The sequence below is a fragment of the Hevea brasiliensis genome, chromosome 8, assembly GCF_030052815.1.
Source record: "Hevea brasiliensis isolate MT/VB/25A 57/8 chromosome 8, ASM3005281v1, whole genome shotgun sequence".
NCBI classification, from domain to species: Eukaryota; Viridiplantae; Streptophyta; class Magnoliopsida; order Malpighiales; family Euphorbiaceae; genus Hevea; species Hevea brasiliensis.
The window spans coordinates 867,097-891,774 of NC_079500.1; the positions used below are offsets into that span (position 1 = coordinate 867,097).

The 24,678-nt window shown below is 27.5% G+C and overlaps 1 protein-coding gene across 1 annotated transcript; it reads left to right on the top strand.

The window, feature by feature from the left end:
* The first annotated feature begins 15,520 nt into the window (after positions 1-15,520).
* On the top strand, positions 15,521-23,746 carry LOC110666867 (beta-glucosidase 11-like). Its single transcript, XM_058151958.1, has 26 exons — positions 15,521-15,691; positions 16,469-16,538; positions 17,136-17,194; positions 17,294-17,369; positions 17,455-17,532; positions 17,632-17,719; positions 17,870-18,125; positions 19,385-19,500; positions 19,611-19,828; positions 19,928-19,962; positions 20,035-20,137; positions 20,228-20,336; positions 20,421-20,585; positions 21,079-21,088; positions 21,166-21,235; positions 21,446-21,504; positions 21,604-21,679; positions 21,816-21,893; positions 21,991-22,078; positions 22,228-22,489; positions 22,586-22,689; positions 22,774-22,991; positions 23,091-23,125; positions 23,199-23,301; positions 23,378-23,486; positions 23,572-23,746. Exons 1-26 carry the CDS (start codon positions 15,521-15,523, stop codon positions 23,744-23,746), a joined length of 2,931 nt encoding a protein of 976 aa, XP_058007941.1.
* Positions 23,747-24,678: the final 932 nt, after the last annotated feature.

Here is a 24,678-nt window from a genome sequence, read left to right on the forward strand (position 1 = left end):
ATTTCTTCTTTATTAGCCTTTATCACAAGGCTAAAGCACCATTAATTGTGATATATTTATTACGTCAACAAGTCTTACAAAAATAGAACTGTTAAAACGTAATATAAGCATGCTTATTAGAAGTGAAAGTCAAATTAATAAGATTTTGTATTTATATGAACAATTACCATGCTTGGAAATGTGGGTGTTAGTATTAGAGGTTTTCTTTATTTCAAATTACTTCCATAATTCAAATTCACATTCATGAATTTAGTTTATGTATATATTTTAGTCTAGACCTCTCGGCCTCCTAGATGACCTGAATCCAAAACAAGTTGAATTTTTTGCCAACTCTAAAGTGGTCAATATGGGGTTGTAAAAAATTGTCAAGCGTGGTAAAACCGCGATTAGCCACCAAAGTGTGGGGCAAATTAAAGAGTGATGATTAAATGCTTGGGTAAGTGTAGGCTATAAACCAAAGTGTATGGACCAACTTATTAAAATATTAATATAGAAGTTTTGGATAATTTTTTATTAATTAATATATACCTAATATAGAAGTTTTGGGAAGTACAGAGTTACTGTCAGAGGTTACTTTGTTGGACAGCTTGAAATCATTCATGGTTATACTTGAAGGTTCAGTTTGCCCTATATATTAAGTAGACTACCCAATGGATTCAGCTCATTGATTCTTTAAAATAATTTCGTTGCAACTTGGAACAGTTTCTTGCTTTGCATGAGCTCTATATAGAGGAGGCATTTCCATTAGAAGTAAAAACCATAAGCACCTAAAACAATATATAATAGCATCAACTATGGCTATGGCTACTAAACAGTCTCTTCTCTTAGGGATTCTCGTCTTGCTTATAAGCTTGGTGGCCCTTACAATATCTGATGATGATATCCCATCAAACTGTAGCCGTGCTTATTTTCCATATGGCTTTATGTTCCGGTCATCCACTTCTTACCAGGGTCAAACGTTCTTCATTGGTGACCTAGTCGCCATTCAGATAGAGTGGAAATGTGGAATATGCACAAATTGTTTACGCTTGCGCACATTCAAACATTAATTAATATATTGATTGTCATTGTTTACATTTTCACCTATTCAGATTGAAGGGCAAGCAAACCAAAAAGGCAGAGGATCTAGTGTATGGGGACATACTTACCGATGAGTCTCCAGGTTTGATCGAATAATGAATTGCATTGATTTGAACTTTTTGTTTTTCAAATAGAATTATATGTAGATTTAAGCCTTTAATTATCATATTGATTGTGCAGACAAAAGGAAATGGCAAAATCGTGGTACAACAACTCTTGATTTTTATTTCTAGACAGCAAGTCTTTCTCTTAAATTATGCTAGTAAATAATTATATACGCAGTCTTTAATTAATATATTTTTATAATTTTCAGGTTTATGGATCTATGATGTATGGTCAAGCGTGCAAACGTTAGTTGGAGATATAGACTGCCAAATTTACTGACAGATAATCTCATGAATTGCTTAAAAGATCATATGATTTTCTTGGATTAAAATAAATGTTACTATTGATCCACATTATATTAGATACAAAACTAATAGTTAAGATTCAAGAAGTTACCATAAATCTACCTCCTGCCACTTCTCAAAGAACATTAAATCTGGTTATAGTTCAAGAAATTTATTTTATTGTGTTTAATTCACCTAGACATATCCATATCAGCTTCTGGCCAGAATACTCAATGAAATCTAATTAGAGGGATTTTGAGTGATATTAGATTGAAATTTAAGTATTTTTTTGATATAAATTAAAGTTAAAATGATAGTGAAGAAACAATCCTTAAAGCTGATAGATGGTGAGTGAAATCAAACTGCAACGAGCATTATACTAAAGCCATCAAGGAAAACCCCCAAAGAAGGTGAAGCTTAGTAGTGCAAAATAACAAGCAAATTGCACCAATTATTCCTAAACTTAGGGAATTATTTCATTTTTGTTCATGAATTTTAATTTGTTAGGTTAAAATCACTCAACTTTAATTTTATTTTAGGAAAATAAAAAATCTATCTAACCTGTAAGTTTCTAAGTTAAAAATAATAAAATTACCCTTTTGTCCCTTTCTTTCAAAAATAAAATTACTATTTTATCCATTTTCCATTCTTTTTTCCCTCTATCACCTTTATAATCAAATTAATAATTATTTATCAATAAAATTATTATATTTTATTTTATTTATTAATACAATTATTAATTATATATATTATTTATTAATTCCTACAATTTTTATTAATTAGTATTATTATTATTAAATAAAATATATGGAATCATTTTATTTGATGGAGGTAGTTGAGATATTTTAATAAAACATTATTTTAAATTTATTATAATAATAGTAATAATTCAAAAAGAAAAAGGAGAAGAAAAATCTACTCTTTCCATCCAGGTTCAAGACCCACTGGCCTCCCCCGATTTTTCTTGCATTTTTAATAATGTAAAATTACTGTTTAATTCTTAAAATTATTTAAGTGATGGTAATTGTTTAATTTATTGATCAACTCAATAAACTAAGACTTAAATTTAATAGTTTAAGTCAAATTATATTTTTAAAATTAAAGAGAACTAGTAAATTAATTGACACCCTTGACTTAAATTATTTAATTGAAATAAAAATTAGAAAATAGTATTTTAAAATTAAAGGAGTAAATAGAATTTTTTTTTTTATAGATAAACTCAATTAAATTGTAATAATGTTTAAAATAATAATTTAAAAATAATAAATAAAAATATAAATTAATGGATAATTTTATTATTAAATTTAATAAATATTAATTTATTAAAAAAATATTTTTATTGATAATTAATTAGAAAAATATAATTTCATCCTTTTTAAGAGAGAGGTCGTAAAAATGTAATTTTATTTTTTTTAACGTAAAAATTATTAAAAAAATTAAACAAAATTAGAATTTAATGATTTTATTATAATAAATTAAACTTTATAAAAAAAATAAAATAATTATTTAAGTTCAAGGATGAATAACACAACTAGAACAGGAAATTTGTGAAAGCAAAGCCTAGAGAGTTGTTCATTAGCCGAATGACTTGATCTTGTGATTTTTTAAGCCCACTTTTAGCAAGAAAATCAGCAACGTAACTATTACAAGTTCTATGTGGAAGAAAAAAAAAATAAAGAAAAACTCCACTGAAGAAATCAAGAAAAGCTTTATATTTTTATTGATTGGATCCCAGCAATTACATATATTTTGATATTCTTTTTCCCCATAAAAATTTCACCATATTGACTGATTGCGTGATCCAAAATATCTCCATACGCTTTGACGGCAGATTGCGTGATCCACAACAATAATAATAAAATTGCTACGTTTCTTTACTATGTTCTGAGTGTCAATAAAAAAAATCCCCATTGAATTTCAAAAGAGTGGGGGAAATTCTGAGCTACATCCATCTATTCATACACAATCAATGGAAAGTTGTCAATGATTATTTATATACGAGACTTATTATGATTTTAAATAAGCTTTATCAGTTACCCTCCGTGGTAACTAATAGCTGTAATCTCTTTAAGAATTTTAAATATTTTTATTTTATTTTTATTTATTGTATATAAAAAATTCATGAGCGTTAATTTTTTTTTTAATTTTATCATTTATATTACACAAAAAAATTATATAAATATTTAAAGAATAAATTTTATATTTCCTTAATATTCTCTTCCCATTTATAAGTTAATCTGACAATATAAAATACTTATATATATATATATATATATATAGAGAGAGAGATCACAATCTAGAAATTGAATATAGATCTAAAGTGTTCATGTTTCCATTTTATTTTTATTTTTATTTTTATTTTTTTTTAGAAGTGTAATGTTCGAATTTGACTCCCGAAGAGTAGAATTTAATTAATTAATGTTGCATGCGAACACAATATTATAAATAGAGATCGTGCTTCGTTTTTTTCGTAAATGCTGATTTGCAAGGTCAAGCCATATATACATATATATAGAGTAGAGATCGTTCTTCGGTTTTGAGACGTCGGCGAATATATTATGTATATATATAATAGAGATCGTGCTTCGGTTTTGGCGAATATGTCAGTATACATATACAAAATTCATCACGTGGGCAATTTGTTGATTAATTAAAAGTTGGCATTAGCACCACATCCTCACCATAAATTAGGTTTGAATTTGATTCAGAGTATATATATATATATATATATATAAAATAAAAAATTAGAAGATGGTGATTTAGTATGATACCTCGGATGATGCATATATAGTTCATGTATTAACCAATTTATTGCAATTATATTCAATGCCCTCTTTTATATAATTTGCAAAATAATATCACATTAAAAAGGCTTAATTTGCTTCGCTTGTAGATTTAATCAGTATTTTTTCATGTATAAATTATTTGTTATTTATTTAAATTTTATATTTAAAGAAATTTTTAGCATAATTTTTCAATAAGTGAAGTTCTATATAATTTTTAGACATTAATGTTAAAAAATTTTGCTTTTCCAACTTTTACAATTATATTTAATTTTCTTTTTTTAATAATTTTTATTTAATTTTAAAGATTACTTATTTTATCTCAAGATTAATTTATATTTTATATAATTTATTCAATTCTTTAATTTAAATTTTTCACCACACAAAAAATATTCCTATTCCTGTATCAATTTTTAGTGAATCATATATAGCCTTACTCCCTCCAATTATTTTTTATATCTAAACTCATTTATCACTCTCAGCTTATTTTTTTAATACATCTTTTTATATATTTCTCCTTATATTGCACCGACACCCTTATTATTCTCGGTTTCTCTCTATTTTTACAAACTATCCGTGCAAAAAAGTTAATAAGTTATCATAGATCTCTAAATAATTAAAGTGATAATTCAAGAAAATTATTTCTTAATAAAAAAAAGCATAAAAATAATATCTAAAAAATTGAATGAAAATACTTAAAAATTATTTATAAAAAATACTTGAAAATTAAAAAAATATATATATGTTTAAATTTAATCTCCACATAGCAAAATTTCAACCTTTAACTAATAATATATTTTTAAAATATTAAATAAAGAAAATAATTAATTAATTCTACTAAAATAAAAATATTAAAAAAGTAATATTTTTTAAAACACAATGATTAACTAATTAATTTAATAAAAATAGAAAAATTAATATACTAATTTGTTTAATGTTAAAATCCATTAACTAACACGGATTAAAAAATTTATTGAAGCAAAATATAAAAAATATAAAGAGTAAATAATTAATTTTATTAAAATATAAAAATTAAATAATAATTTTATTCATTTAAAAATTGATATAGATCACTTTACTATTAAGAAATATATATATATATGAGTAGAGATCGTTCTTCGGTTTTGAAACGTCGGCTAATATATTATGCATATATAAAATTCATTGCGTGAGCAATTTATTGATTAATTAAAAGAGGGTATTCTTTGCAATTAATGCTGAATTGCCAATAGGGATTTTTTTTTTTTTTTTTGGTCCCTTTTGCAATTAATGCAAGACTGAAAGTTAAATATGGCCTTCATTAGGTTTTGAAATTACTACAAGCTTAAAAAACGCCTCATAACCTTTAAAATAATTCTAGTGAGAGTTCACAAAAAGTCCAACACAAGCTTAAAATAAAATAATAGAAAAAAAAAATTCAATATCCCTAACCTCAATCCTGAAACCCTAGGACTACCATCAAATCGGGTGGAGCAGCCGCAGCTGAGGACCCAAATAAACAATCAGTGCTGCGCTTCCTTTGGCTCGGCCAAGACCGTTTGACAGCAAGAAAAGGCAATCATAGAGCAAACAAGCTAGTTTATTTCTAGTTCCACCACAAGTTACACCCAAACATATCAGTGTTGTTCAAGGAATTTACTCTCCTTCCAATGTCCACGTTTCCACACTGAAGGAAACAGTCTCAATGTGTTTTATATTTTCTTAATATTCTCTTCCGATATGCGCCACTTAAACTAATAAGGCTGATTTAAAAAATCACCATGTGCTTTGATTAGCTTCAAGTTATTTGACTTTTGATGAATTTTTTAATTTATATTTAATTTTTAAATTATTTAATCTGTTTTTTATCTTTATTTGAACCTAATAATCATTAATCAATAAAATTAAATAATTTATATATATATAATTATATATAATTCATAAATTTTTTATAAAAATAAATCAATTTAAAAATAAATAAAGTAATTAGATTCAATTCTGTTCAATCGATTTTTTTTCTGTTCAAAATCGAACAGAACTGAAATAAATGAAAATTTTAAAACGTAAAACCGAACCGAACTGAAATAAATGAAATTTTTAAAACGTAAAACGTAACCGAACCGAATTATCTTAAAATTAAACTAAATTACCAAATTAAATTAGTTCGGTTCAATTTATTTGGTTCAAACCAAACAGTGCTCATCCTACTTTTCTATTAAAAAAATTGCCATGTGTCACAATCTCTTTATTATTTTTATTTTTTATATAAAAAATTAACTTATTATATTAATCATAATTTTTATTTAAGCATTTTTAAATTTTAACTATTAAAATCTTATCTTATAAAAAAATCTAAAATTCATTTTTACTACATCATTTTTAAAATTTTAAAATTTTTAAGTTTATAATTTCAAGCACTAAAAAACTTTACTCACGATACTATGAGTACTAAAAATCATTTTTTTTTAAAATAAATTTTTGGTTAGATTAAAGAGTGGTGATATATATATTCACAAGAAAATTATTTATAAAATTTAAAATTTAAAATCCAACGATATATAGTTTTATAATATCAAATGCTATTAAAAAATGTATTTATTAATTATTGTAATAAAATTATAATTAACTAAGAATTTTATTATTAATATTTTTAAAATATAAATAATAAAATAAAATTATAAATAATTCGTGCAATGCGCTTGCAAAACCACTAGTATTTATTTACACCTAATTTATTATTTTATATTTTTAGAAGTTTTCCCTCGAAATTGTATATGGATCTTGCAAATTAATTTTATAAATGGTCTTAAATTAACTGCGTTAGACTATATTTAATTTTCATAGGTGTCTTTTAAGATAAAATTAGGTTGAATTTATTTTATTAATATGATATTAAAGTAGTATATGTCCAATTTTAATTCATATTCTAAGTATGCAGTCTTGGAAATGAAGGATGTGTTAAGTTCCAAACTGAGTATTAGATAAAAACTAGTTGTTTTGTTCATTCATTGTATGGCTTATTTTTTTTTATTTTATTAATATAATTTAATATTTATTTTTTAATATTTTATATTTCACAATCATATTAAAAAATTATTAATAATAAAAATTTTAATTACTCATATTAAATATAATTTAAATGATAAAAATTAACTTTTAGAATGAAACGAGGAAGAATTAAGCATTAGATAAAAATGTTCTATTTATTATTTAATAATTATTCTTCTATAAAATAATTTTTAGAAAGAAGCTAAGCCTTATATATTTTATCAACAATTATTACATTAAAAGATCACAATCTAGAAGTTGAATATAAATCTAAAGCGTCCATGTTTTATTTTTATTTTATTTTTAGAAGTGTATATGTTTCGAATTTGATTCTCGAAGACTATGAATTAATTAATGTTGCATGTGAACAAAACATTATAACTAGAGATCGAGCTTCTTTTTGTTCGTAAATGCTAGATGCAAGGTCAAGCCAAATTATATATATACCTCTTTTTTTTTATCCAAGCCACAATATTACAATTTTTTTTCTAAAATAGTAATTTTTATTATTATTAATTTGTTTTTATTGTATGTATATTTTAGTTTTATTTTTTTATAATTTATTTAACTTTAATTATTATTTAAATTTGAAATCTCATAATCTTAAATAAGATTCTGAGGTTAATCTGATTAATTTTTTTAATTTTTAAGTTATTAAAATATTTCATTATTAAGCTTATTTCATATTTGCATATATATAAGAAAAGTAGAGATCGTGCTTCGGTTTTGAGACGTCGGCGAATATATTATGCATATAAAAAATTCATCGCGTGAGCAATTTATTGATTAATTAAAATGAGGGTATTTGTTTGCAATTAATGCTGAATGCAAGACTGTAAAAATCACCACGTGGATTGATCGACTTCAAGTTGTTTGGGTTTTGATTGTTTTTTTAATTTATATTTAATTTTTTAATTATTTAATTAAATTTTAATTTTTATTTAAATTTAATAAATATTAATCAATAAAATTAAATAATTTATATATATATAATTACATATAATTTATAAATTTTTTATAAAAATAAATTTATTTAAAAACTAATAAAGAAATTAGTTCAATTCAATTAAATCAATTTTTTTTATCTTTAAAATTGAATATAATTTAAATAATTAAAATTTTTAAAATATAAAATTAAATCGAATCAAATTATTTTAAAAATTAAATTAAATTACAGAATTAAAGCAATTCAATTCAGATTATTCGGTTCAAATTAAATAGTACTCATACTTACTTTTCTATTAAAAAAAACGCCATGTGCACAATCTCTTTATTATTTTTATTTTTTATATAAAAAATTAACTTATTATATTAATCATAATTTTTTATTTGAGCATCTTTAAATTTTAACTATTAAAATCTTACCTTATATCAAAAAAAAATATATAAATTTCATTTTTACTACATTTTTTAAAAATTTTAAAATTTTTAAGTTTATGATTTCAAACATTAAAAAACTTTACTCACCATACTATATATACTAAAAATCAATTTTTTTAAAAAAAAAAAAAAAATTTTGTTAGATTAAAAAATGGGGATATATATATTCACAAGAAAATTATTTGTAAAACTTAAAATTTAAAATCCAATGATATATAGTTTTATAATATCAAATGCTATTAAAAAATGTATTTATTAATGATTAACATAAATATATAATTAATTAAGAATTTTATTATTAATATTTTTAAAATATAAATAATAAAATAAAATTATAGATAATTCGCGCAACGCGTTTACAAAACCACTAGCATTTTTTTATGCTTAATTTATTATTTTATATTTTTAGAAGTTCTCCCTCGAAATTGTATATGGATCTTGCAAATTAATTTTATAAATGGTCTTAAATTTTCATAGGTGTCTTTTAAGATAAAATTAGATTGAATTAATTTTATTAATATGATATTAAAGTCAGCTTCAATAGCATATAAATATCTAAAATTTAGAGAAAAAATTTAGAAAAAAAAAAAAACAAAACAATTCATGTTGTAAGTATGCAGTCCTGGAAATGAGTATTAGATAGAAACTAGTTGTTTTGTTCATACATTTCATGGCTTATTTTTATTTTATTTTATTAATATAATTTAATATTTGTTTTTTAATATTTTATATTTCAAAATCATATTAAAGAATTATTAATGATAAAAATTTTAATTAATTATATTAAATATAATTTAAATGATAAAATTAACTTTTAGGATGAAATGTGGAAGAATTAAGTATTAGATAAAAATGTTCTACATATTATTTAAAATGGAGTTAAGTTTTATACATTTTATCAACAATTATTATATTAAAAAATAACAATCTAGAAGTTGAATATAAATCTAAAATGTCCATGTTTTCATTTTATTTTATTTGAATTAATTATTTATTTTTTTAATTACTGTGTGAAATTTAAAATGCGACAAATAAAAATAAATGAATAGAATATAATTTTATTCATAATTTTAGTAATGTTATAAAAAATTACTATTTATCCCTCTTAAAATTTTTAAATTTAAAATTTTACCTATAAAATATTATATACTTTTTTTGAAAAGCTACGATTTACTCTTCCAATATTTTTATTTTTATTTTAGTATTTGTACTTTTATGTAAATTTTATTTGTGTTATTTTATTTTAATTTCTTAATATATTATATTTTTATTTTTATTTGTTATATTTTTATAAATGTCACGACCCAACCTATGGGCCGGACCGGCACTAGGACCTGGGCCAGCCTAAAGCCCCCGAGGCCCGTAGTAAGCCTTAACTGTTCATTTACCCAATTCTAAGGCCCATTTGGGCCCAATTTCAAGAAAACAAACGGACAGAGTCCGGCCATAAAATGGACTTACCAACGGGGAGTTTTCGACTCACCGGACCTATAAACACAATATATAGTCAATTGGGGAGCTCAGCTCACCCTCCACATACTCATCAACATAATAATAAATGGGAGCTCAGCTCCCTCATCCAATCCATCAAACATGCATAGCATATTAAGTTTACAGGTCCCAAATCAAATAAACATTTCTAACACATGCGGAAATTCTAAGATTTAACAAGTTTATACAAACAGTAATAATTGACCTGCGAGGGAGAAAAGCAGGTTAACCAAATAAAATCCTCCTGTAGCCTGAAAAAATATTGAACAGGAGTGAGCGTTCGACTCATAGAGTAAAATATCAATTTTAACCATAATCTCTATAACTATCTAGAACTAATGCACCCTGTAGAGTGAAATGCAACATCAACAATATTTTCACATCATAACATCAAAAAGGTAATTTGGAGCACTCACGCACCCTGTAACATCAGTCATAATATATGGGAGCTGATCCCTATCTGACTCTCTTAAATCCAACATGGTGCCGTGAAGAACTCACTTTCGGACTTCCACTTAAATACCAAATCGGGGTCCCATAAGAACTCAAGCCGTGTCTACCCAAGGACCGGTCCCAGAAGAACTCAAGCCGTGTCTACCCGTCCTATCCATAGTCCACACCACATCACACGCACGCCAACGCACGCACACTGCTCCAAATTACCACAACAACATACATGGCACTTTAACATTTATCAATGCATCATAAATCGTGCCTAGAGTTTAACTACATAAATATATGCATATAAGTGATGCATGGGCATGCTGAACATATAATAATATCGAAATTACAATTAAAATTAATATTTTACTCACAGACTTGACGGTGGTCACTGAGGCGGCTGGGCGGAAGAAGAAGGCTGTCCCAGCTCACCTGACAATTATATTACAATTATATTACAATTATTTAATACAATCTGACTCAATACAAACAAAGAAAAAGACCAATTACGTCCTAAGTCGTGTCGAAAATCCGGCAGAGTCTCTCCTATACCTAGGACCTACCCAACCTGCAAAAAGGTTCAAAACACACTTCTATACTCACAATCCCTATATCCACAGTTCAATCATATCACACAGCCCCTCCTGGGCCCATCAAATCAGTCATCCATCACAATACGCAAAATTTCAATTTAGTCCTTATTATTGATCATTTTTGCAAAAACTGCCCAAACAAGCTCTAAAATTTATAAAACTTTGCCCCGCTGTCCTTAGCAATATTACTAAGCTATTGCAAAAAGAATCGTAATTTTCCAAGCTACCACGAATATTTTATGGATTTTTAATCCTATTTAAGCATTAGAAAATTATGAAAAAGCAAGGTTCGGGTTTACCTTTGCCGATTCCGACTTCGGGAACGCGCTCGGGACGTCTGACAATGGGGGGCTAGCCAAAACCTCGGTCCAATTCGGAGACTTTTCCGAACAGTGCATGCGGCGAAATTTGCAGACCCGGTCAACTGTTGAATTTCCACGAATCGAGGATACCTACACGAAGCCCATAACACGGGGGTTAGTACATAAATTTTTCAGAATTTTCTAAGCTCATTAAATGCTCGGAAAAATACTACGAAGTTCCGTGGGACCCACCGAAAAACAGTGTCGAAAAAATTCGAAATTTATGTTGTTGCGAAGCTCTCGACGAATGGAGCGTGCTGGTGGCCTCGGTTTTCTTGTGGGATTCACGGTTTTCGAGAAATCTAGCCCAAAAGTCGAAATGGGCTAAAATCTTCCCGAGCAAAAATCGGACAATCCGCTCAATGGATTTCGGCGTTCTTGGTGTCTATGGAAAGCTCTCGCCGAGTAGATGATTTTGGACATAAGACCCAGTCCAATTGGTGGCCGGATCGGCCGGATTTGGCCGGGGAAGCTGAATCGACTCGCGTCTTGTGGGGAGTTTCGCGTTTTCCGGCCGTTTAGGCGGTGGCCGGTGAGAGGGCTTACGCGCGCCGGTCGGGTCAAGGCGGTGGTGGCCGTGGTGGGGTGGGGAGAGAGAAAAGAGAGAGAAAAGGGAGAGGGACGACGCGCGCGAGGAAGAAAAAGGGAAGAAGGAAAAGGCCGGTCCGATTCAACCGGTCCGATCCGGTCCGGTTCGATTCGGCCGGTTCGATTCAGAATACAAAATTTTAAATTTTTACTTTGCCTCGGGACCGAAAACGAAGTCCAAAAATTCCGAAAAAATTTCAGAAAACTCAGAAAAATACGTAGACTCCAAATATATTTTTAGTTTTGCCACGTGGTCTTTAAATTAATTTTTAAAAATCATCAAAGTTTATATTTTCGGAAAATCGAACCCCATTTTTAAAATCCGAAAAATCTCAAAAAAATTTCAAAAATTTAATAAAAATTAAAATACTAAAAATGCTCATAAAATAAAAAATTTTGGGGTGTTACAATAAAATTCTAATTTTTATTTTTTATCCTCAAAAATTAATTTCTAGTTCATCCTCCAGGTTACACCCTAACATAAAAGTATTGTTCAAGGAATTTACTCTCCTTCCAATGTCCACGTTTCCACACTGAAGGCAAGACTCTCAATGTGTTTTATATTTCCTCAATATTCTCTTCCCATTTATAAGTTAATCTGATAATATAAAATACTTATATATATATATATATATATATATTATATTTAAAGAAATTTTTAGCATAATTTTTCAATAAGTGAAGTTCTATAAAATTTTTAGACGTTAATGTTAAAAAATTTTGCTTTTCCAATTTTTACAATTATATTTAATTTTCTTTTTTTTTAATAATTTTCATTTAATTTTAAAAATTAATTATTTTTTACGGACAATATAATTCTGATAAATGAAACGCAAAAAGAAGTCAATAGAAAGCTAGAGTTTTGGAAAAGTATTTTAGAATCAAAAGGTTTTAAGTTAAATAAAACAAAAATAGAATACATACATTGCAAGTTCAGTGAAGGCCGAACTGGTGATAGGGAATGAGTTAGTTTGAATGGAGTGGTATTATCCCAAAGTAATTACTTTAAATATCTCGACTCAATCATTCAAATAGATAGGGGATGTGAGGAGGATATTAGTCATAAGATTAAAGCCGAATGGTTAAAGTGGAGACGTGCCACGGGAGTTTTATATGATCACAAGATTCTTAATAAGTTGAAAGGAAAATTTTATTGTATAGCCATACGACCAACCATATTATATGACAGTGAGTGTTCGGTAATGAAAGAGTCGTATGTGTCTAAGATGAGAGTTGCAGAGATGAGAATGTTAAGGTGGATAAGTGGCCATACTAAACCAGATAAAATCTGCAATGAGAATATTAGAAAAAAGGTAGAAGTTGTGCCAATTAAGAATAAGTTGAGGAAAGGGAAATCGATGTGATTTGATTATGTGAAGCGTAGACATATAAAAAATTATTTCTTAATAAAGAAAGCACAAAAATAATATTTAAAAAATTAAATAATAATGCTTGAAAATTATTTATAAAAAATACTTAAAAATTAAAAAATTTAAATTTAAATTTAATCTCCAGGTAATAAAATTTCAACATTTAACTAATAATACATTTTTAAAATATTAAATAAAGAAACTAACTAATTAATTTCATTAAAATAAAGATATTAAAAAATAATATTTTTTAAAACATAAAGTCTAACTAATTAATTTAATAAAGATAAAAAAATTAAATATTAATTTAATTTATATTAAAATTCATTAATTAGCACGAAATAAAAATTTTATTGAAATAAAATATAAGAACTAAACATTATAATTTTTAAAAAGTAAAGACTAAATAATTAATTTTATTAAAATATAAAAATTAAATAATAATTTTTTTATTTAAAAATTGATAGAGATCACTTTACTATTGAGAAATATATATATATATATATATATATATATATATGAGTGGAGATCGTGCTTCGGTTTTGAGACGTCGGCGAGTATATTATGCATATAAAAAATTCATCGCGTGAGCAATTTATTGATTAATTAAGATGAGGGTATTTGTTTGCAATTAATGCTGAATTGCCGATAGAGATTTTTTTTTTTCTTTTTGTCCCTTTTGCAATTAATGCAAGACTGAAAGTCAAATATGGCGTTGATTAGAATACAAATTGCAAGCTTAAAAAACGCCGCATGACCTTAAAAATAATTCTAGTGAGAGTCTACAAAAATTCAACACAAGCCTAAAATAAAAGAAGCCCAAATTCAATATCCCTAACCCCAAATTCAAATTAATTTATAAATGTAAATACAAAATAAATTTTCTCTTAAATTTCTTTCAACCTCTTGTGAGTTTTATTAATGGCCATCAATGGGTGTTTCCACTTGTTGTTGCCTCTATTGTTCTGTTGCAATTTTCTTTTTTAATAATTTTTAAACTTGTATCTTTTTTGTAAGGGATCTATAATTATACTTAAATATATTCTTATTAATAGATTTTAAATTTTTATTTTCTTTTTTATAAGAATTTATTGTTTCTTCTTTTATTAGAATCTATTGTTTCATTCTTTATTTGTGAGAATATGTTGTTTTATCATTTGAGTAAAATTGCAATATGAGGTATATTTTTTTTTTCTCTAGTGGAAAATCAAAGTTTGATAGGCACCTAATCTGGCACGTAAAAGGACCTTGTAGTTGAATAATGGTAGATCACAAACGATCTGGTGAAAAATAATCAATTCAAATGATTAAATCTTTCAAATTAAGATTATTACTATTATTTTTTTTCTATGAATAATCTATTTTTTTTTTATGTAAAACTATAATAGTTCAAAGATTTATACTTTAGATTTATATTATACCTTTATTCAATGAAAACTCTTTTATTATTTTTTTTAAAAAGATAATATAAATATTTTTTAAAAAAATATATTTTTTTCAATAGCATAGTATTTGTATATGCTTAATTTACTTTTTTTTTTTTAATCTTTTTGGAAATTCTCTCCTTTCATATTTTTAATGTTTAATATATATATATAATAATTAAAATGCTTTACACATGTATTTTTGGACATGTGACGATTACTTCGAAATATTATATATTCTCCCCTTGACATTGTATGGAACTTGCAAAATAATTTCATTAATGGTCAAAATTAATTGTGTTGGATTATATTTCATTTCATGTTTTTTTTAGGATGAGGTTAGATTCATTTCATTTTATTAATATGATATACATCAAATTAATTTTAAAAATTTCAGGCTGTGAATGTTGAATGCTAAGAATGAGGATTAATTAATGCTACAAAAAAAAAGTTTTATATATATAAAAAGTTAGATGTATTATGCATATATGAAATTCATCACGTGAGCAATTTATTGCTTATAAAATGGAGCGTTGCCATCAGAAGTGAAAACCCATAATTAAGTGCTAGAAATCAGAATAGCACAACCATTATGGCTGCTAGAATCTCTCTGCTATTAGGATTCACAGCCTGCTTGCTGTTAGGTTTATTTACTCCTACGACTAAGCCAGCATTGGCAGATGATGATATCCCAGATGATGATTTTAATCGTCTTTATTTCCCAGATGACTTTATTTTCGGGACAGCCACTTCTGCTTACCAGGTATAATTTAGCCTCTCTTCAGTGCCTCTAGCCTTCAGGAATTATAGCAGTATACGCTATTCTGCTAACCATTAAGTTTTACGAATTTGAACCTCAATTGAATTCATGCTACATTGTACTACTCCTTTCGCCCATTTTCGTTGTCAGTTTTTTTACAAGTTATTTTGTTCATAATTGTTTATTGTTTTTAGAAGATGAAGTATTAATTATTTTTTCAATTTTATCTTTATTTCTACTGAACACAATAATTAATTGTATAATTTATTGAAACTCATTTTAACACCTACCCCTCTTTCTTAATTAGACGGTAGAAAAAAGTGAACGAAGGAAGTAATATATATATATATATATATATATTTTGATATATCTAATATAAGCTTAATCTTATGTGAAAATGAACTTAATAATCATAAAATTAAATTTCTTTTTATTGAGATTTGTACAAAATTAATTAAAACATATATAATGAATGCATGAATTTAGATGCAAATATTTAATCTAATAATTATTAAACTCATTTTCATAAGAGCTCGATCAAACTTTTTATAGCCACACCTTATATTTTCTTGTGTTGATATATAAATTGATAAGAGCGAAATTACTTGAATGAAGAGACATGGGACATCTAAGTAATTTCAGCTTTGTCAAACAATACATCTGCACTAAATATAAACATTATCTATATATACCAAGCATTTCTAGTAAACCGGGAATGATTAGTGTGTAATTATATAAAATTTTTTTTGAATAGCTAAACTCATTTATGGTAATATTCAGATTGAGGGTGAAGCAAACAAAAAGTGCAGAGGACCTTCTATATGGGACACATTCACCCATGATTTTTCAGGTCTGTCGTTCCCTCTACATTTTGATTTTTCTTCATTCAGGGAATTAAATATAATAAAATTTGTTGAATGCTTATAATTCACTTGTGAATAGATTTTTTTTTTTAAATAAAAGATCTATTATATGTTACTCTCTTTATCCACTTTCATGTGTAGTAGTTTAAAGTTTTTGCATGGTACTGAAAAAAGTAATTAAATCACCTAAATTTTAATAAAATACTTTTTAATTTAGCTAAATCACACTTTCTCTCACCTAATTAAGAGAGAGAGGGAGGTGACAGGATGAGTTTTAAGAAATTATAAAAATAATTATTTTACTTAGTAGATGTAAGGGTAAAATTAGAAACATTAATTAATACCTTTTAATTTTCTCAAAATGATAAATAATTTTGGACAAATCAACTTTTAAAAAGCAGTGGACGGAAGAAGTATATTTTTTATAAAAATATATTTTGTATAATTAATTCTACTACTATCTTATTCCATAAACGACATTTGTAATTAACGTTCATGTGTTAATTAATATATTAATGTCCATTTGCTAACTAATGCGAGTAAAAATAATTTAAGTGATTAATTATTTCAATGAAATCTTGCAGAGAGGATAGTCAATGGCAGCAATGGAAATGAAGCTGTTAATTTTTATAATGTCTACAAGGTATAAAATCAAAATTTTTGTTTTCTCAAAATATTTATAATATTGTGATGACTTTTTAGGTGCAAATAATGAGCAAGAACTGTGAAACTAACGTTGCAGGAAGATATTAAAAGAATGAAGGAAATGGGTTTTGGAGCTTTCAGATTCTCCATTTCGTGGTCCAGAATAATACCCAGTAAGCACATTATCAGAGTTTGAGCCTTTGAAGTATAGTATTGACTTAATTACATCTTTATGTTTCCAAATCTTTAACTATTTAGGTGGGAGAGTACATGAAGGAGTGAATGAGCAAGGAATCGAATTTTACAACAATCTTATAGATGAAATTATAAACAATGGTGACAACCATCTCCTACGGGCTTGTTCTAGTTTCTTCGCAATGATGTCCCTCAAGTTCAGAATTATAGTTTTCATTTCTTTTTTGTTGGGATATGCAGGAATGGAGCCTTATGCAACTATTTTTCACTGGGATACTCCTCAAGCTCTTGAAGACAAGTATGGTGGCTTTTTAAGCTCTGAAATTGTGTAAGTACAAAGCTGTCATGTCTCACGTTTCTCAAACATTGGAGATTCAATTCAAGCCTCTAGGATTAGTTTCTTCTGGACACTTGTATCGGACATACATAGCACACTACAACTAAGAAAACATCTTATTAATTATTATATCAAACACAGGGATGATTTTCATGATTTTGCGGATCTTTGCTTCAAAAACTTTGGTGATAGAGTGAAGTATTGGGTTACTATAAATGAACCATGGTCTTTGGCATCATTTGCTTATGACTCAGGCGATCATGCTCCTGGCCGATGCTCAGATTGGGTGAATCGAGCATGCCCAGCTGGAAATTCGGCCACCGAACCTTACATTGTTTCCCATAATCTGCTTCTTGCTCATGCAGCTACTGTTGAACTATATAGGAAAAAATATCAGGTATGCACAAACTTGCATTACAATATTAAAATAAAAAATAGTTTTAATGTTATTAATTAGACTAAACTGTTAAATAAATTCAAAACTTTAGCGCTTTTTGCAAGTATTTTTTTTTTTTTTTTTTTTTAGGGAGAGCCTAATTTCAAAAATTTACTGTAATTATAGTTCAGGGTCAAAATTGAATGTGATGATGTCCTGCTCAATAAATTTCTTTTTTTATTAATGGTCCCACATTTCTTATAACCTAATGAAAAAAAAAAATCCAAACCTTTTCATTTTTCGTAATTTTAACTTAATTTAAAGATTATTTAATTATAGCCAATTGACTCATTTGACACAAATTAAATAAAATTTGTTATTTAATATAGTAAAAATGTATTTATAAATCCTATTTAACTATGTTTATTAGCAAATAATAATATTTCTTTTATTTATTTGAATGTTGATGAGTATAAGAAATTTTTATATAATCTAGAAAATATTTTTATTGTTTTTGTAGTAATTAAAAAATGAAATATTAATCTTTTATAAAGAAAAAATCTAACCAAAAGTAATTTCTTTTGATATCATGACTCATAAATAGTGAAAATTATTTTATTTAAATTTATTTTTTTATTTGATGAAATTTTAACTTTTTATACTATTTTTAGAAAAAAATGAGGGATTTAATTTTAATATTTGGCTTAATAATAACACATGTTCAACTTTATTCTTTTAAAATTATCCTTTCATTTTAATTTTATTCATTTTTAACCTACATTATTAATATATTATAAGTAACAACATATTTATTTACTTGAAATTGAAATACACACGTAAACCCTGCATAATTATTTTACTGTGAAAAATAAATATAATTATATGAAATTTATATTTTTTATTTATTAAGTAATAAAATATTAATTTTTTACTTTATTAATTTGGATAAAATTGATCGATTGGCTATAAATAATGCACACTTTTACATTGGGCTAAAATTACAAAAATTTGAAAAAGAATTGAGTTTTTTTTACCATTATGATGCAAGAATCATTGGACCTATTAATAAAATAATAATATTTTTGTTAAGTTAGACATCACGTCAACAATCCCTAAATTCAATTTTGAATATAAGCTACAATTGCAACTAACCTTTGAAATTGGTTATAGTTGGGAACAAAAAATGAATATAATTGTAACAAGCGCAAAATATTTTATTTTTTTTTAAACCATTTAACTTACTAATTACATTTGAGTTTCTCATTGTATTGATTATGTAGGCAACACAATATGGCAAAATTGGGATAACGCTAAATTCTATGTGGTTTGAGCCATACTCGGACAGCGCAATTGATAAGGAGGCTGCTAGAACCGCTATTGATTTCATGTTTGGTTGGTGAGTCTTTCTTGCATTTTGATTCTAATTAGCCTTTATAATAATAATAATAATAATAATAATAATAACAATATATTGATTGTGGCCTTAAATTAATATATAATTTCTAGGTTTATGGATCCTATAACCTATGGTCAATACCCAAGGAGCATGCAGACTTTGGTTGGAGATAGATTGCCAAAATTCATGGGCAATGAATCTAAATTGCTCAAAGGATCATATGATTTTCTTGGGTTAAATTACTATGCTGCAAATTATGCAAAAGGAAATGCTATTGTTGATCCACATTTTCAGAGATACTCAACTGACCATCATGTTGAGCAAACTCGTAAGTTCACTTATGATTTTCACATTCAATCAAATGATGATAAATTAATGTACTTTTTGGTGAATAATATGTTCAATCTTCATTCTTCTTGCTTTACAGCTTTTGATGAAAATGGTAAACCCATTGGTCAAGAGGTTAGTATGAATGAAAATAATTTACTCAAAATATAAAGCGAGAAGATAATAACACAGAGAATAAATTTGCAGGCTTACTCACGTTGGTTGTACATTTATCCGAAAGGTATTCAATACCTTTTGAACTACATCAAACGTGAATACAAAGATCCAATAATTTATATTACTGAGAACGGTAAGGCAATTGTTACCTAATTACAATAATGCTATCCAACCACATGTTCATCATGGTTTGATAATTTCCTCATATTTTCTATACATTCAGGAGTTGATGAGTTCAATAACAAAACGCTAACCCTGGAGCAAGCCCTTGAGGATCGTGTGAGGAAAGAATATTATCAAACCCATCTTTGGAATGTACTCCGATCAGTCAAGTGAGTCCAATCTCTAAGATATTAATTAATATGCAAGTTTATTGGATAATCATATGCCTAATGATGATTAATTGGTTTTGGCAGCGAGTCTAAAGTTAACGTCAAAGGTTACTTTGCTTGGTCATATTTGGACAACTTCGAATGGAACATCGGCTACACTTCAAGATTTGGTTTGATCTATGTAGATTATGAAGATAACCTAAGAAGACACCTCAAGGAATCAGCTACTTGGTTCGAGAAATTCCTCAAAGAACTAATTCCTCCTCCTCCTCCTCCTCCGCCAGTGTCAACAGTGACAGATCCTGCTATTATCCCACATAATTTTAATCGTAGTTTTTTCCCACATAACTTCACTTTCGGGACAGCCACTTCTGCTTACCAGGTATAATTTAGTCTCTCTCCAATGCTGCAAGCCTTCAGGAATTATGGCAATATAAACGCTATTCTATTTTTGATAAGCAATGAATTTTATTGAATTTAATTTAAAAGATTCGGTAAAAACTTAGCACGAGCATGCCCAGTATATACGCTCTTCTGCTAACCAATATGCTTTTGTTTAGTGCTAGAATTGACTCTTGAGCTTGTGAAGTTATGAATTTGAAAACCTAATCGGATTTCATGCTACATTGTAAACAAATTCAACACTTTTTTTGTGTAGATGTATAGTTGGTAAGAACGGAATTACTTAAACAAGGAGACATGGGGTATCTCAGTAATTTCAACTTTTTTTTGTTAAGCGAACAAGGACTAGTGTGTCGTTCAAGTCCTTGAACTCTTGATAAACAAAATTTTTTTGAATAGCTAAACTCATTTATGGTAATATATTCAGATTGAAGGTGAAGCAAACACAAAGTGCAGAGGACCTTCTACGTGGGACACATTCACCCATGATTTTCCAGGTCTGTCTTTGGCTCTATATTTTGCTTCTTCTTCATTCAGGAAATTAAATATAATAAAGTTTGATGAATGCTTATTAATTTGTGAGTAGAATTTCTTTTTCAAAAAAAAATCTATTTCATTAAACAACATGAATAATTGATGTCCATATGTGTTAGTTAATATGAGTAAAAATAATATAATTGGTTAATTTTTTCTATGAAATCTTGCAGAGAGGATAGTCGATGGTAGCAATGGAAATGAAGCTGTTAATTTTTATAATGTCTACAAGGTATAAAATCAAACATTTTTTTTCCTCAAAATATTTATACTGCTATGCTTACTTTTTAGGCGCAAATAATAAATAAGAACTGTGAAACTAATGTTGCAGGAAGATATTCAAAGAATGAAGGAAATGGGTTTTGAAGCTTTCAGATTCTCAATTTCGTGGTCTAGAGTAATACCCAGTGAGTACATCACCAGAGTTTGAGCCTTTGAAATATAATATCGAGTTAATTAATATTTATAGGTTGTACCCTAAAAGTATATTGATTTTTTTTTTCTTATATTACATATTTATTTTTTCAAATCTTGAATATTTAGGTGGGAGAGTACGTGAAGGAGTGAATGAGCACGGAATCGAATTTTACAACAATCTTATAGACGAAATTATACAAAATGGTGACAAACATCTTCTAAAAGCTTGTTCTAGTTTCTTGACAAAAATGTCCCTTAAGTTCAGAATTATATTTGTCATTTCTTTTGCTGGGATATGCAGGAATGGAGCCTTATGCAACTATTTTTCACTGGGATACTCCTCAAGCTCTAGAAGACAAGTATGGTGGCTTTTTAAGCTCTGAAATTGTGTAAGTACACAGCTTTCATGTCTCACATTTCTCAAATATTAGAGATTCAATTCAAACCCCTTGGATTAGTTTCTTTTGGACACTTATATTGTACATATATACCACATTACAACTAAAAAAGCATCTTATTAATTATTATAAATATACAGGGATGATTTTCGTAATTTTGCGGATCTTTGCTTCAAAAAATTTGGTGGTAGTGACAGAGTGAGGTATTGGGTTACTGTAAATGAACCATGGTCTTTAGCATCATTTGGTTATGACTCAGGCGTTCATGCCCCTGGCCGATGCTCAGCTTGGGTGAATCGAACATGCCATGCTGGAAATTCATCCATTGAACCTTATATAGTTTCCCATAATTTACTACTTGCTCATGCAGCTACTGTTGAACTATATAGGGAAAAGTACCAGGTATGCAGAAACTCGGATTGCGATATAAAAAAAATAGTATTAATGTATTAATTATAATTGAGTTTCTCATTATTAACTGTGTAGGCAGAACAAAAGGGCAAGATTGGAATAACACTAAATTCTATGTGGTTTGAGCCATACTCTAATAGCATAATTGATAAGGAAGCAGCCAAAACAGCCCTTGATTTCATGTTTGGTTGGTAAGTTTTTCTTCCAAATTGATCCTAGTTGGGCTTTACATGATAATATGTTGATGAAGTCTTAAATTAATATGCAACTTCCAGGTTCATGGATCCTATAACCTATGGTCAATATCCAAGGAGCATGCAGACTTTGGTTGGAGATAGATTGCCAAAATTCAAGCGCAAAGAATCTAAATTGCTCAAAGGATCATATGATTTTCTTGGGTTAAACTACTATGCTGCAAATTATGCAAAAGGAAATGCTATTGTTGATCCACATTATCCTAGATACTCAACCGATCATCATGTTAATCAAACTCGTGAGTTCACCTATATATCACTTTCCCATTCAATTAAACGATGAGAAATGTTCTTCTTGTTGAATGACATTTTCAATTTTCTTTCTTCTTGCTTTACAGCTTTTGATCGGAATGGTGAACCCATTGGTAAAAAGGTTAGTGTGAAAGAAAATTATTTAATCAAGATAGAAAGAGAAAAGATAAATAATGTAGAGAACAAATTTGCAGGCTTATTCACCTTGGTTTTACATTTATCCGGAAGGCATTCGACATCTTCTCAACTACATAAAAAATGAATACAAAGATCCAGAAATTTATATTACTGAGAATGGTAAGGCAACAATAATGCTACCTAATTACATGCTCATCATGGTTTGATAATTTACTCATATTTTCTATACATTCAGGGGTTGATGAGCTCAATGACAAAACGCTAACCCTGGAGCAAGCCGTTGAGGATCGTGTGAGGAAAGAATATTATCAAACCCATCTTTGGAATGTATACCGATCCATCAAGTGAGTCCATTCTCTAAGATATTAATTTAATATACAAGTTTATTGGATAATCATTTGCCTAATGATGATTAATTGGTTTTGGCAGCGAGTCTAAAGTTAACGTCAAGGGTTACTTTGCTTGGTCATATTTGGACAACTTCGAATGGAATATCGGTTACACTTCAAGATTTGGTTTGATCTATGTAGATTATGAAAAAAACCTAGCTAGAGATCTCAAGCAATCCGCTATTTGGTTCGAGGAATTCCTCCAAAAACAATGATTTCTCCATCATAAATTGAGCCAAGATGGTATCGTCAGTTATGCTTTAAATAAGACCATCTAGGATATTTGACTCTGTCCATGGCAAAGACATGTTAACTGTCTAAATAATAATAATAATAATAATAATAATGTCAGCTTTTTAAGCCCAAGCCCAATTACATTTTTCTGTTGGTATCCGCAAACCCAAAGGGAAAAGGCTATAGAACCCAGTCCGTTACCCTCTTTCACAAACGGACTCTATAATCATAAACCGGCAACAAATCCATAAAATGGAAGGGAATGTCAATTTTTCTTTTTTTCTTTTTTACTGCTTAATAATGGATAAAATTGCCCCAGAAAGTATAAGAACCCAAGAGGAGAATAGAAGAGAAAAATATGGTGATTTGAGAGAGAAAACAATGCACATGATAGTGTTAGACAACATTCACATGAAAAATGATGGGTTTGTTTTGCTTTGCTTCCTAAATTCAAAGCAATTTCTGTTTGGTCCCTTTATTATTTTGATGTCTTCTCAATCTACCCTACTTACCCTCTTATTCAAATCATTCATCCCACATTACCATCATAACTAAAATAAAGTTCCATATACTTCATGTAGGCTATTAGTTGGGGACCCTTCACGTGAGGCATTAGTAATTTATCAATCAAGTAAAGTATCCTTTTTGTTATGTAAAAAGCAAAATTTTAATTGTAATAATTCTAAAATTATAGATTAGTTTAGTTGATAACGAAGTTGGTAAAAATGGAAGTTCCTTATTGATCAATAAGGGTTCAATTTCATTGAAGAGTACTTTAGAATTATTCAGAACTCTTTATATCAAGTTGAAAGATCTCTAATATATATATATATATATATATATATATATATATATATATTTTGTGACTGATTAAGAATAGCAATTGATTGGTTAAGAAGGGATTGCTCCACCT

Bases quoted from the DNA above. Each gene is read 5' to 3' on its own strand.
- LOC110666867 (XM_058151958.1), top strand. From the start codon at position 15,521: ATGGCTGCTAGAATCTCTCTGCTATTAGGATTCACAGCCTGCTTGCTG. The intron at 17,720-17,869 runs GTAAGTACAAAG...TATCAAACACAG, and splicing joins TTTTTAAGCTCTGAAATTGT to GGATGATTTTCATGATTTTG. The intron at 23,302-23,377 runs GTAAGGCAACAA...CTATACATTCAG, and splicing joins AATTTATATTACTGAGAATG to GGGTTGATGAGCTCAATGAC.